Raw genomic sequence first — 20,222 nt, forward strand, 5'->3', positions numbered from 1 at the left:
AAAATTAACGAAATAAATGAAATTTATAAAACAATAGAGTTACATATTTATATGAACATCGTTTTATTATACGAATTGTATAAAAAATTGTTTAACGAATTGTTATATAACAAATGGAAATATTTTTAATACTTGTAGCAGTTAAAAAAAAAAAAAAATGTATAGGAATCAAAAAGTCTTTCCTGTTGCTATTGTAATGTCATTCTATTATTCATAATGCATTAATCATTCATAATATTTTCCGTTTTGCATGTATGTTTATTCTTCTGCATATAATAAATTATTGATAACATATCATGGATGTTAAATTAGACGTAATTTATCGGATAATATAACATAATAAATCATATATACACATACATAAATATAATATATATATATATATATATATATATATATATATATATATATATATATATTTGGATTTCACTAGTTAACTTTATTTGAGTAATAATTATATAAATTTTTTAAAAAATGAATCTCTATTTATCATATTTAAAAGTATATGCATGTAGATCATAGATCAATAGAAATTAAATTTCGATTTTGAAATTACTAAATATTTAAAAAAAATTACTGGATGTATAAAAAAAAAATGAAACTATAAAATTTATTGTCTTTACAATACATATGCTTACCTCAGGAATCTTTAATTTTCAATGAATTAAAGAATTCTGTATCATTCGATTAAAATTTATATGACGTCAAATCTATATATCGGATGTTAATTTAATTAAGTGAACTTTTTATAAAATCGTTTTAATATTTCACGTAAAAAATAGTCACAGTTACAATAATACTGCATAATTTTCATCGAATATTTTTTTAAATTCTTTGCATTTTGTGTTATGCAATAATACAATTTCTTCTCAAATTGTTATTTTATCGAATATCCATTTTTTTAAATGGTTTGATAAAAGGAGACATTACATAGAAAAATTTTTTTCTCTTTTCACATTGAATAATAATTTAAAAAGATAAATATACGTTTCTATTTGAAAAGAGAAAGTAAACCCTCAAATAATCTTAAAGATATTCAACAAGTAAAAAATAAATAGGATATTTGTATTTTCTCAATGAAATCGTGAAGCTTGTGTAAATTTATCGAAAAAAAAAAAAAACTGTTTTCGATATAAAGAGCTATATTCTAGATACTCATTAAATTCGTATTGATATTCTCTACAAATTTTATTGAGCATAAAATATCGATTTTCGTAAAAAAATTAATTACGGTTTTCAATAGTCATATCTAGACATTCATATCTTTTAAATCTTAACTAAATTTTCTATAAAATAACTGTGATAAATGTTATATAAACTCTTCGGAACATAGTAATTTTCATTTCAAACATTCATTTATATGATCACTTGTATCGGAAATATTTGACCGTACCGTTTAATTTAAATTCATTATACAGAATTATTTCCGTTCTGCATATATTACATATCGCTATGAAAAAATTACATTATTATGGACGTCAAAGTATAAAAAATCCAATGACATTGAATAAATGAATGCATTATAAATTTAAATAAATTCATTTTGTAATGAATTTACTAACTTTTAATGTATCTTATATATTTTGTTATACGTCAATTATTTTTTATGTAAATATATTATAATATATGAAAATATTATAAATGAAAATTAATTTACCCCATTCTATTGATGAAAAATTATAAAAAGTTACACTGTGGTAATTCTTTAGTACATCGTTGGCAGTTGTGACGTTCACACATGATTAAGTACTTTGATTCTTCTTGATATTTTGATATAAATTATAAAATTCAAAAGTAATTATGACTATCGAAAACTTGGACGATGATGCAGTTGTTATTTCTGGAATATCCGGGAGATTTCCTGGTAGTGACAATATCAATGAATTGATGGAAAATCTTTTCAAGGGTGTTGATTGCGTATCCGCAAATCACACAAGATGGAAAATAAGTAAACACATATAAAATCAATTTTAATTTAAAGATCTATTCAATTACAATAGATATTTTACTTTATGTATTTAATAAATTAATTCTGTTAGATAATAAAAAAATTCCATCGCGTATTGGGACGATATCGGAGATAACAAAATTAGATCATGTTTTTTTCGGCATCAATACGAAACTTGCCCAATACGTGGAACCAACAGCCAGAAATCTTTTTGAAGTTACGTACGAGGCAATCTGTGATGCTGGAATAAATCCTACAGATATACGAAACACGAACACGGCTGTTTTTGGAGCACTGGCGTTAAGTGAATCAGATAAAACTCTCTTTTACGAGAAATTGGAAGTAAGTAAATACATTCGCATTGAAGATTTCATCTTCATTTAATACTGCTAGGTGAATTATACTTTTTCTTGTAAATGTAGCAAAATGGACAAAATCTATTAGGATGTTGTCGTGCTATGGTATCAAATCGGATCTCATTCATTTTGGGATTGACAGGCACAAGCTGTACTATCGATTCTAGTTGCACATCAAGTGCGTTGGCTATTATTAAAGCGTACGAAGCAATAAAGAGTGGTGTTTGCGAGAACGCGATCATTGATGCTGGAATCTTAACATTGCATCCACAAACATCTTATCATATGTACCAATTAGGTAAAATGAAATAAATAAAGTAAACAAAAGTAGCTAAATGATTATTCTACATTTTTTTAATATTTGTATATTGCAAGAAAAATGAAATATGTCTTTAGAATTTTATCTTTCAAGCGTTCATTGAGATTTCAAATGTAATGAACAAAAAGATTCTCCTATCGAAGAAATGATAACGTAGTCTATTTTATTATTATTGTTAGGTTTGTTGTCAGAAGACGGCGTGAATAGATCTTTCGACGCTAAAGCTTCTGGATTCACGCGAAGCGAATCGATAGGTGTTTTATTCCTTCAGAAAGCCAAAAATGCAAAGCGGATTTACGTAGAGATTTTTAATTCAATCATGATGCAAAGTGAAACAATAATGAGAAATAATTGCTTTTTTGCGACGGGCGAATTCCAGGCGCAAATGATGAAGCAGACATTGAAACAATGTAATTTAAAGCCTAGCGATATAACTTACATCGAGGCCGATGGTACGGCAATCAAGGAGGTAGATCGCGAGGAATTAAAAGCGATAGATCTTGTTTATGCTCAAGATCGAAGTCCCTCTAATCCTCTCCTAATTGGTTCAATCAAATCAAACATTGGTCATGCACTATGTAATAATGCGATAAATTCAATCATCAAGGTAATTCATCTGAGAATATTTGAAATATCTATATAAATATATTTAGAACCATTATGGATTAATTTCACTTCATTTTTTCTAGGTAATCATTGCTATGGAGACAGGAGTTATACCTCCGAATCTTCATTACGATGAACCTCCAGAGGATGCCAAATGTCTTCGTGATGGACGCGTAAAAGTTGTTACAAAACCAACACCTTGGAAAGACGATTATGCTGCCGTGAACAATTGCTCCATCGCGGGTACCTTCTCTCATATTATCTTAAAACGTTATTCGAAGGAAAAAAAGAAGAGAGAACTTTCACCAAATGCAATGCCACGACTTTACGTAATTTCTGCTCGATCCAAGGAAATGATTTCATTGATCTTTAATAGTGTAAGTTCTAACATTAAAACAGAATTGATCAGAACGTCATAATTTATATCTATTTTAAATTTAGTTGAAGAAAAATCGCAGTGACAATGAATTGGGTCAGCTAATTTACGATGTATTTAACATACCATTTCATAGTAGTCTGTTTCGTGGCTATACAATATTTCCAGAACTTGAAAAAGAAGAACCAGAGAAAGCGATTGAAGAAATAATACCTGTTCCTGAGAAATCTTATCAGATTTGGTTCGTTTTCTCAGGAATGGGTTCGCAATGGACTGGCATGGGTAAGAATTATTTAAATTAATTCAAAAAACAATTTATACATCTATAATGATATCCTTGTGATCTTCTCCGTAGGTAAATCTCTAATGAAGATACCAATTTTCGCACAAGCAATAAAAAAATGCGATGCAATTTTAAAACCTCGAGGTTATGATATTGAGCGAATTATATGCGATAATGATCCGACAATATACGACAATATTATAAATTCTTTTTTGGGAATAGCAGCTATACAAGTAATTGCTTGTTAAATATTTTACATCGTTCAGCATTTCTTTTTTCAATTAAATTGTTCTTTATTACTTTCTCATAGATCGGTCTAGTAGATATTTTAAATGCAATTGACCTTAAACCGAATCATATCATTGGACACTCTGTTGGTGAACTGGGTTGTGCTTACGCAGATGGTTGTTTTACTGCTGAGGAAATGATTTTGAGCGCTCTATCTCGAGGTCTGGCATCGATAGAAAGCAATTTGACACATGGAACTATGGCTGCAGTTGGTCTTGGCTATGAACAGGTGCGACAGCTTTGTCCTGAAGACATCGATGTTGCTTGTCACAATAGTAGTGATAGTTCTACCATAAGTGGACCTACCGAATCTATTAAAGCTTTTGTTACAGAATTACAGGTAAAATTTAAGAAATCATTTGAAAAACAATTTTGATAGTAATAGTATTGTAAAATTAACAATCATTATTCTTATTTAAGGAAAAAGGAATATTCGCTAAAATCGTGCCAACTAGTAATATCGCTTATCATAGCCGTTACATTGCAGCGGCTGGTCCAAAATTGTTGAAATACTTGCAAGAAGTTATTTCTCATCCGAAAACTCGCAGTAAACGCTGGATATCCACGTCTATTCCGAAAAATGAATGGCATTTAGTGAAAGCGCGTCTATCGTCGGCGGAATATCATACCAATAATCTTCTTTCTCCAGTTTTATTCGAAGAAGTATTGAAAATGATACCAAACAACGTTATAACCATTGAAATTTCACCCCATGGACTTCTTCAGGTTTGCTAACAATCGAGAAACATTTACATTCTATTTATTTGTACTGTTGAAGTTATTTTTTTTTTTTTTGCATTTTTCAGGCTATTCTTCGAAAATCATTGAGCAATAGCATTAATTTAACATTAACGAGACGAAACCATAAGGATAATACATATTTACTTCTAACCACCCTAGGAAAGATTTATAATTTTGGATATCCCATTAAGGTAGGAATGCTTTATCCACGAGTCCCATATCCTGTTTCTGCGAGTACTCCATCGATTTCTTCTTCCTTCCGATGGAAACATTCTGTCGATTGGTAAGTAAATCTATTAAATTCTTCTATTTAATTAGCATACAATGTACTTCATTTTTGTTTTCATAGGTATACCAATTTCTACACAGAAGTAAATATGACCAATGCGGAACATACAATTAAATTCAATCTAATGTCGACGGAATACAGTTATTTAAAAGATTTTAAAATTGATGGAGATGTGATTTTACCTTTTAGCGTATATTTAAAACTGATTTTGAATACTTATTTAAATTTTATAAATAAGAATGATGAAACTAATACAATTATTGTAATTGAGAATATTCAAATTTACAATACATTACTAAGAATGCCACTCGATAATGATGTTGGATTAGTCATTATGATAATGATAGGTAAAAGTCACAATTTTTTTTTCTTTTTTTTTTTTTTTTTTTTTTTTTTTCATGAACTTATAATAAAAACAATCCTCGTTTTTAGGTTCGAGAAATTTTGAAATAAAAACTATGAATAAAAACATAATAGCGTCTGGAACTATACGGAAAATAAAAACATCTATGAACGAAGTTCTAGATATTAATTCAGTAAAGAAAGAAAGTGAAGTTTTAACGACAGAAGATATTTACGCTGATTTACTTGTACGTGGTTACGAATATGGAAAACATTATAGTATTATCGACGGACTCTCTTCATCATGTTCAAATGGTACACTTAAATGTAACAATGATTGGGCGTTGTTATTAGAAGGATTGTTTCAAGTGCATATTTTTAGTAGTAGCAATAAAAATATTTTAATGCCACATATGATACAAAAGATAGTCATCGATATGAATAAATTCACAAAAGAAATAAACGGACATAGTAAGTTTTTTTTTTCTTTTTTTATGCATTCCAAATTTTTATTCATACGGAATATTTTTTTATGCATTACGAATTACACATTTTCAGCACTACCAATAAAGTACGACAAACGGATCAATGTGATAAATTGCCCAGGAATTGTTGTGAGTGGTCTCAAACTTGAGGAAGTACCATTAACAAATTCAAGTTACAAAATACTGGCGAATAAAGTTCAATTTATACCAAATATTGACAATACGAATATAAATATGATTGACGTTTGTTATATGGTATTGGGATTACTTTTAGAAAATATGTATGAAAATACTACGGGGAAGATAATAGTAATACAAGAACCAAAACAGGATAAAGATAATATTTTAGAGTGTCTCAAAAACACATTGAAGACAACGAAGGAAAGCTTTGATATAAAATACATTGCTAAAGAGAATCTTATGCAAACGCTTGATGAAAATTTTAATTTAATGATCATCGACAGCACATATTTTAACGATTTAAGAAATACTATTAATAATATCGGTACAGAATCATTTTTATTGACGATCATAAAGACGGAAGATCAAGATAAAATGATTGCCACATTCACAAGTATAGGATTAAATCTCGTTCTAAAGAAAAAAATAGCCCTTGATCGTACGGTTTTGCTTCTACGAAAAATTGAGAATGCAAAGAAACCAATTGTCATTAAAAATCAAGACAATTGTATTGATCATCTGAAAAAGAGTTTAAGAGATTCGAAATATGACAAAGTTATCTTTTTGGTGAATACTATTACAGAAAACAATATCTTTGAAACACTTCGAATTCTGAAACAAGAGCCAGGATACAAGAAACTTCAAGTTCTCGACCTACAAAATTCAAAAGCACCGAAATTTTCGCTTAAAGATATATTTTATCAAAATCAAATAAAATTAAATCTTTATCAGAACGTATTGTCGTCCGATAATGTATGGGGTACGTACAGATGGATGCCATTGTCTGAGAGATCTACTTCCTTGCCGCGTTGGCGAGCTAATATTGAAAAATCAGGTTCATTAACCTTGATGGAAGAATTATCATTGAAGGAGAAGGATAAAAGTATTATACAAGTAAAACGTGCTGCATTCGATTTAAATATTTACGAGCAATGGTTGAACAATGAAGTCAATTTAGATTCTCAAATATGTATCACAGAATATTCAGGAACAGATGAAAAAGGTCATAGAGTAATGGGACTTCTTCAGAATTTAACAATAAGTAATGAGATTTGTCCCGATCCAGATTTTACTTGGACGATACCAGACTCTTTAAGCTTCGAAGATGCTGCAACAATGCCTCAAGCTTATTTGGCAGCTTTTTCCATTTTACATAAGAACTCGTATTACTTTAGCAAAATAAAAACTATTTTGATACATATCGGTGCTAGTGATATAGGACAAGCTCTTATTAATCTATCTTTATGGTATAATTTTGATGTCTATACGACTTACGAAACTGAAGCTGAAAAACGAGTAATTCAATTGAGTCAACCACGTTTACTAGATTCTCATATTGTCCATATTAATAAGTATAAAATTCACTTTTCCTGTATGAAGGACAAACCCATAGATTTGACTGTTGGAAGCTATTCGGTCTTGAACCAGCTTGAATCTTGTCTGAGCATTATCGAAAAACATAAAACTTTGATATTGGTTTTCAATTCTAATAGAACTTTTCAAAAATCTTTTGGCACATATGCTTTGCTAAATGATATTAAAATATATAGCTGTTGTTTACAGAATCTATTTAGTTTTCCAGCGAATAAAAAAAGAGAATTAGCGGATATGATGAAAACAGCTATACAAGCAGGTGCCTTAAGACCGCTAATATCCCGAAGACTTCATTTTCCGGAAACAAAGTTGGAAAGAAGAATTGAAGTTTGTGAACGTTCTGGAAAGGTAATTAATTTTTTTTTAAATTTATTTCCCGAGAAATTGAATTTTATTGACGATGATTGTATTTTATCGTTAGGTACTCGTCAATTTGCAAGAACTAGAGAAGTGTTCTTATTTCGTTCCTCGTCTATCTTTCCGTAACGACAAATGTTACTTCATTGTTGGCGATTTCAATATTTTTGGTATAGCAGTGATCGAATGGATGATCGAGCAAGGAGTTAGGAAATTATTAATAGCTTCTAATAAGTCTATCAAAGATCGTAAGGACCGTGTGCTTAAATGGTGTGAAAATGGAGCAACGGTGATCATTCGCGAAAAAGTTGACATGAGCAAAGCGACAAACGTTGATAACTTGCTAAAAGAAGTGGCTTCTCTTGGTCAACTCGAAGCTATTTTCGATCTACAAAGAACATCGATGGATTCGTCAGCGTCTCTTCCTGAATGTTCCAAAATCACTAAAATACTCGACGAAGAAAGCAGAAAACTCTGTCCTTCTAATGTAAAATTCTTCGTTTTCTCATCACCCAATTCGAACGATGATTCTTCAAGAGATCCTATTGTGGAGAAAATATGTAAACAAAGAATGGAATCTGGGCTTCATGGATTGTTTATTTTATTTAGTAATTCCATTAAAATTGAACGCTCAGAATTTATAAATATGTTCTACAAAGAAATCTCTCTATTTCTGCAACAACTGAGTAATTTTCTCGTTGCAAAAGTTTTTCTAATTGACCTGCACTTTATAAGTACGAGAAAACATTCCGTTGACGATAATGAGAAGTATATCATTACTGCTGTAGATACAGATGAGGTAACTTATTCTATTATCTTTTCTAATCGAAAGTACGAAATTTATTTTTTATCAATTATAATCGTTTTTCAAATTTTTCAGATCATTGATAATAAAATTGAGAAACTTTCTGATGAAAATAAACGTTTCTTTAAGTATATATATTCATCGAAGAATTTTAATCGAGAAAATCTAGAAACTTTATAAAGAATTTTCTTCTGTTTTTAACCCATTCTGATTAGAGATTAATATGTTCTTTCCTTTGGTGTAATATATATACACATATATATATATATATATATATATTTTTTTTTTTAATTATTATGCTTATTTCCACATGTAATAAATATCTATAGAAATACATGAATCTACCTGATAATTTATCCAAAACAACGATTTATTTATGATTAAACTCAAAAAGCATAATTTTTATTTGATTGTATAATAAAACGTTTGAAAGTTATTTTCAGTATTTTGTTTCTATGTTATGTTAGAGTTTTGAAAAGCTGATGAGAATTTCGAAGTGTTAAAACTTTTTCAAACTAGACAAATAATAGAACAATACGTAAATGTTGTTAAATAAATTTAATCAACAAAAGAATGGCATAATATTTATATCTATGATAATCTAGGTAAAATTTGTAAGAATTTCATCAAATAATGCAATATAATAAATGGAATTTATTAAATGGTAAAGCTATGTGTACAGAATTTTATTGTCGGAAAAATAATGAATAAGAACATTCTTACTATGTACAGCTTAAAAAAATAGTCTACGCCTCAATATTCATAAAATAAATTAGAGAGAATAATTTATAAAAATAAAGTTATAAATTAATTAATAATCGAATTCGAAAGGACATTGTTGTCGTCATTTTATCATCGTTTTATTATTCATGACATATTAATAATTTGCTATTTTTTCACTTTTTCTTCTACATATATTGATTTAGTGAACTTCTGCTATTTATCATATTTTCGTGCGCACTTGAATGGATAGGATAAAAATAAAATTAAAATAGACGAAAAAATATTATAAATAATGACGAACTTACTTACTTCTGAAATATTTACATTAGAAATTTTCTAATGAAAATGCTGCATATCGATAAAAGGTACACCATAGGCGCACGTTATATTCGTATTGATATTATTTACAACTTTTGTTAAACTTAAAATATCAATTTTCATCAATTTAGGCGTAATCGTAATCATTCGAACTTCGCGCCATATGAGGTCATCCCACGTGGTTGTCGAATACACCCGAACTCAACCGAATATTTGACGTAATCGATTTATAAGTTGCTCGCGAGATTTCCGAGTCAACAATCTATTTCTAGACAAAGGCTAGAGAGAAACAATAAGATGAAATGTTAAAAGTATCGTTTGTCTTCCGGCAACTTGCAATAAAAAAAAAAATATTTTTAATTTCCATATCATGACAACAATGCCTTCTACATGTATATATTGTAAATCGTGTGACGTAAGTCACCATTACCGAGCTAATAGCTGCTTTATTTCAATGCAGTTTCCTTTTTAATTTCAATTAAACATTAAAGTATTTACATTATATATTGCTAATCATAATTCAATAAATTAATAAATTAGATAAAAATTTAAATTCATTTTTTAAAAGGAAGCACAATAATTCGCGATTTTATTTTACTTTTAAAGCATTTCGAAAATTAAAGATTAAAAATTTTTAATTCAATTCTTTTTTTTTTGTTTAATTTCTCAAAGATTCATTATATGACAAAGTAATCTTTTTGATTAATCCATTTGATTATGTAATTTTTGGTTTTGTAATCTATTTGATTAATACAAGTATAGAAAATAATATCTTTGAGTAATTTTGAATTGCGAAACAAAAGCCAGAATACGAGGAAAGTCAAATTTTGTGATCTAAACGCTTCGAGATATATTCTATCGAAACAGAACGAAAATAAATCTTCGTTGAAACGTGTTGTAAATTCAAGAATATATGAGATATATGCAGATGAATACCATGTACCAAAAGCTCTACAAAAGAGTACCTTAAAACCATCTATATCTAGAAGATTTCATTTTCGTAGAAAAACGTAGGAAAGAAAGATTGAAATTTGTGAATGTTATAAAAAAAAAAAAAATAATTAATTTTTTTTTATAAAGTTTATCTCCTGATATGTTTTTCTAATGTTTATTGACGTTGATTGTACGAATGTATTTTGTTCTAGATTACTCGTCAACTTGTAAGAACCGAAAAAATGTTTCCCATTTTATTCCTCGTATTTTCTATCTCATCGTCGAGAATTTTATACCTTTGACAAAACATTGATCAAATGGATGATCCATCAAGAATTATATTTGTAGCTTTTAATAAGTCGACCTGAAATCGTAAAGAAATTATTTGCTTGAATTAACACGAAAGTGCAGAAACATTGGATTGCTTGAGAGATCCTATTGTAGAAAAGAAAAAAAAATATATATATATATATATATATATATATATATATATATATATATATAAACAAAGAATAGAGACTGAGCTCCATGGAGACTATTTATCCTAATGCTTAATTAATTTTTGAAATAGAACTTACTTCGGAGACTTAATTAAAGAATATATTTAACACGAGAATCTCGCTGTTTTTGCAAGATCTAAGCATCTATTTTTTTCAAAGCTTCTGTGATCGCTATGCGTCATAAAATTATAAGAAAAACTTTTATAGGCGATAACGACGGGGAATATCATCGCCATTGTTGAAACTTAAAAAGAGATTTTTATTATTTCTAATCAATAGTTTAAAAGTTGTTTCTTCTCGATGAATGTGTTTTTTTAACGATGTTTTTTATTTGTTTTTTTAACGATGGCTTTAGGAACGTCAACTGATCAAAATGTTCTTGCTTGACGAAGTGATGATTTTTAATTTAGTCGATATTTGAAATAAATTTATTCGTAATTTCTTGTACCTGTTTACGGTCATGTTCTTACACATTAGTAGTACACGAATATATTATATATTACTCTTTGGATAAAATTTAAAGGATGCCTTGCGTATCTTTGGACGCCGTAATGTAGAATTCTATTTACAATAGAGGCCCACTTATAAAAATACACGAGTTAATAACGTCGATTCGTGATAAAATAAATTGAAAATTTATCGTAAAATCCGAACTTTCGTCTCTATATAATTTCTTTTCTTTTCTTTTCTTTTCTTTTCTTTTTTTTTCTTTCTTTCTTATTTCTCATCTTTCTCAATCTGGAACTTCCTAATGATATATGATATTTTTAAACAAAAAGAAAAACCCAAAAGGAAACGCTTTGTACAACGTATCAATTTTGATCTTAAGTTAGATGTTAAAAAAAAAAAAAAAAAAAAAAAAAAAATGAAAAGAAAAGAAGAAGATAAAAGGAGAAAAATAGAAAACGATAAAGACATGCTCTTTGGTAGTTGCATATCTCTTGGAACAAAATCACGTTATAGACAATCACGAGAATATAAGAATTTTTAGAGAATTGTACATACATACGTACACACATAGCCAAGTACTTACATACATACTGTGCACTTAACATTTTATGCTGATCATCGAACGAAGAAATGTTGACGTCGATACTTATAAATATTGTTTAACCACATTCTTAACTCGTATCATCGATAGAAATAAATTTGATGTTAATAATTAGAAACATCATAAATTACTTTTATTTACTTTGCTAAATTTATATATTTTTATATATTCCAATATCGCTGTTGGATTGAATTTGGTATCAATGTCAATATCTCTATTCATAGTACTAACATTGAAATTAAACGGAGCACGGGCGATTCTCCGTTTTCCCTATAAAATATTCCTTTATTATTCTTTTTGCATATTCTTTTCTTTCTCTTTTTTTCTTTTTTTTTTTATTTTTTCTTTTTTATTTTGTTTTTTTTCACTTTCCTTTTACGAGAATCCATTTCTCTAAACAAGAAAGTTCTTTCTTTCTCATTTTCGAGCCTATCTTTATCATTGTCAGAAAGGCGCCAACGAAGAAGTTCCGACAAGACCATCTCGTACGTACCCTATATACATACATATGTTTTGTTTTCTTCTCTTATTAATCTTATGGAAAAGAGTGAGAAAGAAAGGAACAATTCTACGATCTCTCAGCATGTACTGTCGTCGTTGAAGTTATGACCGAGACCAGGTCACCGCTGGGTTGACTAGTGATTGGTTCTAGTGGAGGCACGCTGCGAAACGTTCGATAAAAATTAGTTAATTATTAAAAAAAAAATAAATAAATATAAATATATATATATATATATTTATATAACATAAACAAGAAAAAAAGAAAAAAAGAAATGGAAATCATTCGATATAACTAAATGCACACGGGAGATATAAAGTAAAAAGAAAATTAACGCGAGATGTCTCTTCTATTTCATCGAATAAAACTTTTTGGTCTTTTTTTTTCTTTTTGAATCCTTTTTTCAAATCCTTTCGATCAAATTTTAATATATCTTAAGAAGAGATTTTACGCGTAACGAGAGTTGCTCACTTACGTAAGGGTAGTTTGACGATTCAATACGGCGACAGTAGGTAATGTGAGGGGCGAATGTGCGTGCCCTAATTGTGCCGTTGTTGGTGTACCTACAGGAAGACAATGCTCTTCTACCCCATCACCCCCACCCCCGCTTGCAAACATGTTCAACTGCAACGAGTCCACTGTAATGTTAACAAACAAAAACAAAACGTCGATCGATAAGACTTTCGGCATGTTCCTATTTAATCCGGTAAACTTTTTTTTTTCTTTTTTTCTTTCTTTTATTATTTGACATTTCTGAAGTAATAAATTAATAATAATAACAATAATAACAATAATAATAATAATAATAATAATAATAATAAAAATTAAATTAAACTTGGCTGGATCCTGTTTGGCTCAAAAGTCTAAGGAACCATAAAATCAAAAACAAAATAATAATAATAATAATAATAATAATAATAATAATAATAATAATAATAATGATGATGATGATGATGATGATCATTATATTATCGAGCATGAATCTAAAATTTACTTTTCCTTTATATTATAATCGGACAAATTAAAATTAAATATTTTGAAAATGGTATCTTTGTCCATTTTGAAATCGTCATCTTTATGAATTACATGAAACATATTGCCAATAGATTATAGTTAAAAGTAGAAGTAAAAGAGAAAGAGAGAGAGATAGTGATCACTCCTTCTCCCTCTTCCACCGTTTCCTTCACTCGATCGATTCTTCAAGGAAAAACACTTATCGTTATCTCATATGGCGATCGTGAATCCGAGAGAGAGAGAGAGAGAGAGAGAGAGAGAGAGAGAGAGAGAGAGAGAGAGAGAGAAAGAGAGAGAAGGGGAGAGAGAGAGAGAGGGAAAGAAAAAGAGTGCGATTTATTTTTTACGATGGACGCCGTGAAATTACATTATATCCGTCTTTTATATATCTGCTACATAGAAATATATTGTGTACTTTAAGATAATACATCGTAGCCGTGCGAGATAGCTCGATTTACCTGTCGCTGAACGACGAGAGAGAAAAAGAAAAAGAAAAAGATTTTGGTATTTTCTAACAAACACGAAAAAATAAGGGAAACCAAACGTTTACCTTCTCGCAAATCTTTTTTACCTGTAGGTACACCTAAATCGAATGATTTTAAATAATTTGAAACAAACAAATGTGTTTTGATGTTAAAAGGGGAATTAAGAAATGAAAGAAAAATAAAAGAAATTTGAAATAAATCATTGTTTTTATTTTTTTTTGTTTTTTTTTTTTTTTTTTTTTTAATAAATCGTAGCGAAATAATGCAACTTGCTCACCAGAGACTCACCGAGTAAGCTGGACTTAATCTCGGTCTTGGAGATACCGCTCGGTCCAGGAAGATTCCCGCTTACACCTGAATTATTCTTTGGCTTCCTCTTTCGCGTTTGTATTCCTTCCTTTTTCATGCTCAATGGCCTGTTAACCTGTAATTCATTTGCTCTATGTATCATCTGTTTAAATTAAAGGAAAAAAAATAATAATATAAAGAAAAAAACAAAAAATGTAATAATAATTTTATAACGCTGACAGAGACATTATTTGTGCTATAATAATAATAATAATAATAATAATAATAATAATAATAATAATAATAATAATAATAATAATAATAATAGTAGTAGTAATAATAATAATGAAGTACGCTGATCTAGCTGATGAAGTGAAAAAGAAATGTGACAAGAAGATAATATTATAACAAACAATATTACAAAAAACAGTTATTTTCACGAATTCTTTTGCAATAATTTCGAAGAATATTAAATTTATCAATGCAATAAATGTAATCATTATAAATTTCTCCAATGAACCGTCATCAAGAATTGACATATATATATACATATATATATATATATATGAGAAGAAAATGAAATAAGAAAATAATAATAATAACAATGGAAATTGTGACGGATTATTACTACTCGCGTTGTTGAAGTAATTTTGTTAAGAATCAAAGGAAAAAAAAAAAAAAAAATGAAAAAAAAAAAAAAAAAATGAAAAAAAAAAAAGAAAACTTTTATTTGCATCGACGTTACGCGTAATAAAACGATATGATAATTGATATTTCGACAATTTCGAAGTTTCCCCGGTATCCTCTCCGAATTAATTAAATTTGTTGTTTGAACAGAACACCGCGAGAAGATCTCTCGACGATAATCTGGCTCTCTGCGTTTTCAAGGAAAGAACGTCTCGAACACGTTACAAAAACAATTCAGCTGGCTCTCTTATCGTAGCCTAACGATCGAAAAAAAGTCCGCGATAAGACCTCTAGCTGACCAGTCACAACGAGATTAATGTTAATTAAAAATGATTTACACCGTACCGTCCGAGTACCTTGCACGTCGCGTCTATCTCGAAAGGGTAAACTCAAAAAAAGTCGTCTTCCTCGAATCGATGACGATCGAATTGATAGAAAATTATTGTGCAATAACTTCGACTAACTTTGTTTCTGTATCTCCAATGCGAGCGAACTATTTTTTCTTTTTCCTTTTCTTTCTTACTTTTTTCATAAATCTGTAATCGATTTTTTTTCTTTTTCTTTTTCTTTTCTTTTTTTTTTTTTTTTTTTTCATTATTTTCTTTTCTCTATTATTTTTTTTAATCCTCTTAAGACAAACATATCAAACGAATCCCAATGTAAGATAATACTTCGATTCAACCATTAAATGTGATCATTTAAACGAGAGGAACGATAAGTATCAAAAATCGATCGATAAAAATAATTGATCATATTTCGAACGCCATTAAAGTAATAAAAGAAATGTATGTATATCTATGAACGCTTAGAAATTTACATTAATTTTATTTTGATTTTATGTCGATTAGAATTAAAACGATTAACATGAGAAAAAGAAAAATGGGAAAAAAGAAAAAAGTATCTACGACGCAAAGAAATATTAAAAGAATGAAACTAGAAATGTTTTAAAAAGACGTAAAAATATTCGTTAACGAAATTTCTCCTTCGATTTCGTTCGGTTACTCGTTTTCAGGAGTAGAACGGAGAGGAGCAGAGACCGGAGATGACTTGTTTATTTTGCGTGTGCTAGCTTTGCGCCTCTTTATATACTGCTGTCAACCCACGCAAGGGTCTTGCGTGCAAAGAGAAAAAGAGAAAGAGTAAAAGAACGAAGAAAATAGAAAGAGAGAGAGAGAAAGAAAGAGAAGTAAAAAAAAAAGAGAGAAAAAAGAAAGAGAAAGAGAGAGAGAGAGAGAGAGAGAGAGAGAGAGGGAGAGAGAGGGAGAGAGAGATGACACATTCTTAAAGTACACAGGACCATATAACTGCCGCGAGAGAGAGAGAGAGAGAGAGAGAGAGAGAAAATGGGAGAGAAAGAGAGAAAGAGAGAAAGAAAGAGATTCGACCTCCTTTATTTACCGCCTTTACTGCATTTGCTTTAACCTACGTCTTTTATTGTTCCCTGTCAACGTTTCTATCTTCTTTTTTACTTTGCCCGATATCAGCCTATTTGTTCTGCATTCTTACGTAAAGACGATCAACGAGACGATCTTGACTACTCACGATGTCTGTTACTCCTTCAAAATTATACATATATAGATCTGATTAATCCAAATGATTTCTTTAATAAGATCATTTATTTGATTAAAAAAGAAAAAAAGAGATAGAGAGAGAGAGAGAGAGAGAGAGAGAGAGAGAGAGAGAGATAAGGATTCTAATTTTGACTTCTCCTTACGATAAACTCTCAATGAAATTTCATCTATAATCTTTTTTAATAAAACTTTATAGACAGTTTCATCTTTAATCAAACAACAATTGTGCAAATAATTTATCAATCTCGAATAAGTGCACCAAAAAGCAAACACTGTTTTTCTTATTCGTAAGTTTGCATTTTATTCGAGTATAAAAAAAAAAAAAAAAGAAAAAAAAAAGAAAGGAAAAGAAAAAGAAAAAAAGAAATATATTACTTTTCTCAATACCCAATTTTCCTGAATAAAACTTAATAAATTATATCTAAGAGATAATCGTTAATTAATTAATATCTAATATAATTATTTGATATTTACGTTGTGCAGTTTGAAGTAAAGACCACAGGCATTACAAACTGGTTCGCCGTTATTGTTTCGTCGCCATAAAGTCGTGTTACTCGTTCTACAGTTCGCACATTGCACTCCTGTCCTTCGTACACCAGCCTGTAATATAGAAATGACGAATCTTTAAAAGGAATATATTATTTTTCGTCGGGAAAATGATTTATAACCTAGAAATGATGAATATATCAGTACGATATCCTTTTCGAACAATTAAAAGCAATGTGTTTTTAAAGAAAATCTTTTTCGAACGATTCGCTTGACGTTCGAGATCACGAAAATGGGAGTGTGCTCCGGGTAAGGGAAACTAGAGCAAACAACAGCCGCCGTGAGTCCCGAGAGTGGTTATTTGCTCGTTGAGAGATAACAAATGTCTTCTCACTGTCTTGAATCAACGCGGGGGACGCACACGTAAAGGAAAGCTACAAACATTACTTAATATTGAAGTCATGCAAGATGTACCACGGACAAGAACATTTATCAGCACAAACATTGCTGACCTGATTTCGCCGATGGTCAAACTTTCTGTCCATTGATCGAACAGAGACAAAAAAAGAAAAAAAAAAAGAAAAAAAAAAGAAAAATAAAGAAAAAGAAGAAGAACTAGACCTCATAATTACCTCTCATTTGTTTCTACGATACCAGAAATTATCTTCGTGACTGACTAATCGCAAACAATGATTCGCACGAATACGCAATTGTAGCTTGACAACAAACGTATATCGCATTTCGCTTAAATATAATAGACTGAAGTGATTTTGATGATATTAGAACAAAAGTTGGAGCCTCTTACGACGTGAAGATAACAAGGAATTCGTTGAAAAGAGACAGAGACATTTACAGTAAGACGCATACATACACGCATAGGCGACAACAACAAAAGTGTAACTATGATGAAGATTCGCACAATGTTTACCGGCGCGACCGACTGTTTTGGTTTGCTGCATCTTATCGGTGGTCTGCTGGTGCCATTCATCTTGCTGATAATACCACACACGCTGCAAAGATAATGTCCAGTACCATCGCGTCTCCACAGAGGTGTCATGGTAGTGGCACAGTTTAAGCAGTCCTTTGGTTCGCTCGCTATCACGGTACCGTCGAAGGTTTCTTCGGTGCTAGGAAGAGTTTGCCAAGGACCAGATAAACCATTTCCAGCAGCTGTTGCGACACTATAACCACCGCCCGAATAGAGTTGCATATTTGCAGCGTCGCTAACTATCGTTGTCACGCTGGGATAAGTTTGAACGTATTCGAGAGACGTTGGAGGTGATGGTGTACCACTAGCAGGCCAATAAGGATCATTGCTTGGTTTAATGTATTGATAAGAAGTAGCTGTACTGGGTCCATAAAGAGTCACTTGAGATCCCGGTGAGCCTGGTTGTTCGTAATGAAGAGAGACTGCACGTGTCGTACCTAAAGACGAAGCTAACGTTGGGTCACCTTTGATGTAGGCACTGTTAGGAGACTCGACCTGCCGAATAAAAAAGATCTCATGTTCTTGTTACGCTTCAACTATTATTTCAATATTAATACTTTAATAATAATGAAATATTAAAAATATTTCTTACTTCGGCACCTCGGGATCCAGGCTGACTAGCAGGTGGATAAGTGATAAAAAGTTCAGGCTTTGGATATGTATACGTTGGCGCTTGTTGAAAAGTTTCACTACCCGATATATATTGAGTATATTGAACCGTCTGCGAGGGTGGTATGGCGACGGTCTCGAGGGTTGTGTAGGTACTCGAAACTTTGATATTTTCCGTGGCAACGGCTACTTCGGTATCGTATTTAATCGTCGCAGCGACAGCTGCGTCGGAATAACCAGCGGCGACCAATTGCTGTTGATGTTGATTCGTTCGTATTCCATCGATTGGCGGAGAATAATTGGGTGCGGGTGAACTCAGTTGTACATTGCCTCCAGATTGGCTAACGATCCCTGACGTTTCGTAATCCTCCGTGTTAGGAAGAACTGGTGAAGTTTGATACCTGGGTGTACTATTGGCTGTGTTGCTGGTACTATGATTGCTCTCATGAGGACTGAACCTGTGATGCGTCGTTGTTTGTTGACCACGACGAGCATTGTCTTGAACTTGCATCGTGATCATATGATTTTCCCTCCTTAATTCCTGATCGTCGCTAGTATACGCATAGATACGGCTCACTTCGTTCCTTTCAGTTGTTGCGCCGCTTGTCTCGTATCTTTTTAAAGAAAAATCAAAAATTTTTAAATTGATCGTATTTCGATAAAGGAAATTCATGAGGAAATTAATTTCTTACAACATTATTTTACGATTAAGATTAACAGAGAATGATCATAAATACCTAGGTGATTCTTTGACAGTAAGAGTAATCGTTGAATCAACACCATCAGAGACTTCAACGCCACCATTCTGACCATTTCTAGTCGTATAGACAACATGTTGCTGATCGTTTTCATCTCTCTGCTGTTCCTCTGTACTATTAGCATGAGAAATCTGCACGTATTGTTGTTGGCCCTGTTGTTGAGTTTGCTGTTGTTGTTGTTCTTCTTGATATACATTCTGATCTTGATCCGAGTGTTGATGCTGATGTTGGTGCATGGCTTGTTGAAGATTACTCGAGACAGCATTCGAGTCCGAGGATTCAGCTTCGATCTCGGTTATACTTTCCGTGATATGTCCGGCCGTAGTGATCGTTCTGACGTGTCTCTTCGAAGTGATAACACTTTGCGGACTATCAGAGGGTTCTTCCGTGACGTGTAATTGAGGGGAATTCTCGCCTGAATGATGCCCTTCCCACTCTATCTTTATGTCCTGTTTCACCAATGTCTCCTTCATCATATCCTAAAATATATATGCACGCATACACATACACGCACAAACTCACAAACGCACAAACAAATTTTTTATGAATTCTTATTTATCCTA

General features: G+C 30.8%; 2 protein-coding genes across 8 annotated transcripts in view; one reads left to right on the forward strand and one right to left on the reverse strand.

The window, feature by feature from the left end:
- Positions 1-1,697: 1,697 nt before the first annotated feature.
- LOC118445844 (fatty acid synthase-like) lies at positions 1,698-9,418 on the forward strand. The gene is made up of 15 exons (XM_035875827.2): positions 1,698-1,948; positions 2,040-2,290; positions 2,371-2,602; positions 2,803-3,230; positions 3,313-3,606; positions 3,671-3,887; positions 3,961-4,121; positions 4,199-4,516; positions 4,597-4,902; positions 4,983-5,200; positions 5,267-5,553; positions 5,639-6,019; positions 6,107-7,935; positions 8,009-8,743; positions 8,825-9,418. The coding sequence occupies exons 1-15, from the start codon at positions 1,801-1,803 to the stop codon at positions 8,927-8,929; spliced, it is 5,910 nt and encodes a 1,969-aa protein (XP_035731720.2). The 5' UTR covers positions 1,698-1,800; the 3' UTR covers positions 8,930-9,418.
- A 3,140-nt stretch (positions 9,419-12,558) lies between these two features.
- Positions 12,559-20,222, reverse strand: part of LOC118445847 (uncharacterized) — a 19,245-nt gene continuing 11,581 nt past the window's right edge. For 3 of the 7 annotated variants that reach the window (XM_035875848.2, XM_035875849.2, XM_035875846.2), the window contains exons 2-8: positions 19,639-20,138; positions 18,885-19,515; positions 18,224-18,787; positions 17,293-17,418; positions 14,561-14,696; positions 13,249-13,411; positions 12,559-12,936 (exon numbers count right to left, since the gene is read on the reverse strand). In XM_035875848.2, the coding sequence (XP_035731741.2) occupies positions 12,843-12,936; positions 13,249-13,411; positions 14,561-14,696; positions 17,293-17,418; positions 18,224-18,787; positions 18,885-19,515; positions 19,639-20,135 (2,211 nt within the window). In that variant the 5' untranslated portion in view covers positions 20,136-20,138 and the 3' untranslated portion in view covers positions 12,559-12,842. Of the gene's footprint in view, positions 12,937-13,248; positions 13,412-14,549; positions 14,697-17,292; positions 17,419-18,223; positions 18,788-18,884; positions 19,516-19,638; positions 20,139-20,222 lie in introns of those variants that run through there. The other 4 variants (XM_035875847.2, XM_035875852.2, XM_035875850.2 and 1 more) reach the window with 4 other exon arrangements.

This window comes from Vespa mandarinia, chromosome 4, assembly GCF_050613455.1.
Source record: "Vespa mandarinia isolate Hongniang chromosome 4, ASM5061345v1, whole genome shotgun sequence".
NCBI lineage: Eukaryota > Metazoa > Arthropoda > Insecta > Hymenoptera > Vespidae > Vespa > Vespa mandarinia.

Excerpts from the sequence above, each read along its gene's own strand:
- LOC118445844 (XM_035875827.2), top strand. The coding sequence starts at position 1,801 with ATGACTATCGAAAACTTGGACGATGATGCAGTTGTTATTTCTGGAATA. Across the intron at positions 3,888-3,960 it reads TTCGCAATGGACTGGCATGG|GTAAATCTCTAATGAAGATA; the intron begins GTAAGAATTATT and ends TCTTCTCCGTAG. Across the intron at positions 5,201-5,266 it reads TGGAAACATTCTGTCGATTG|GTATACCAATTTCTACACAG; the intron begins GTAAGTAAATCT and ends TTGTTTTCATAG.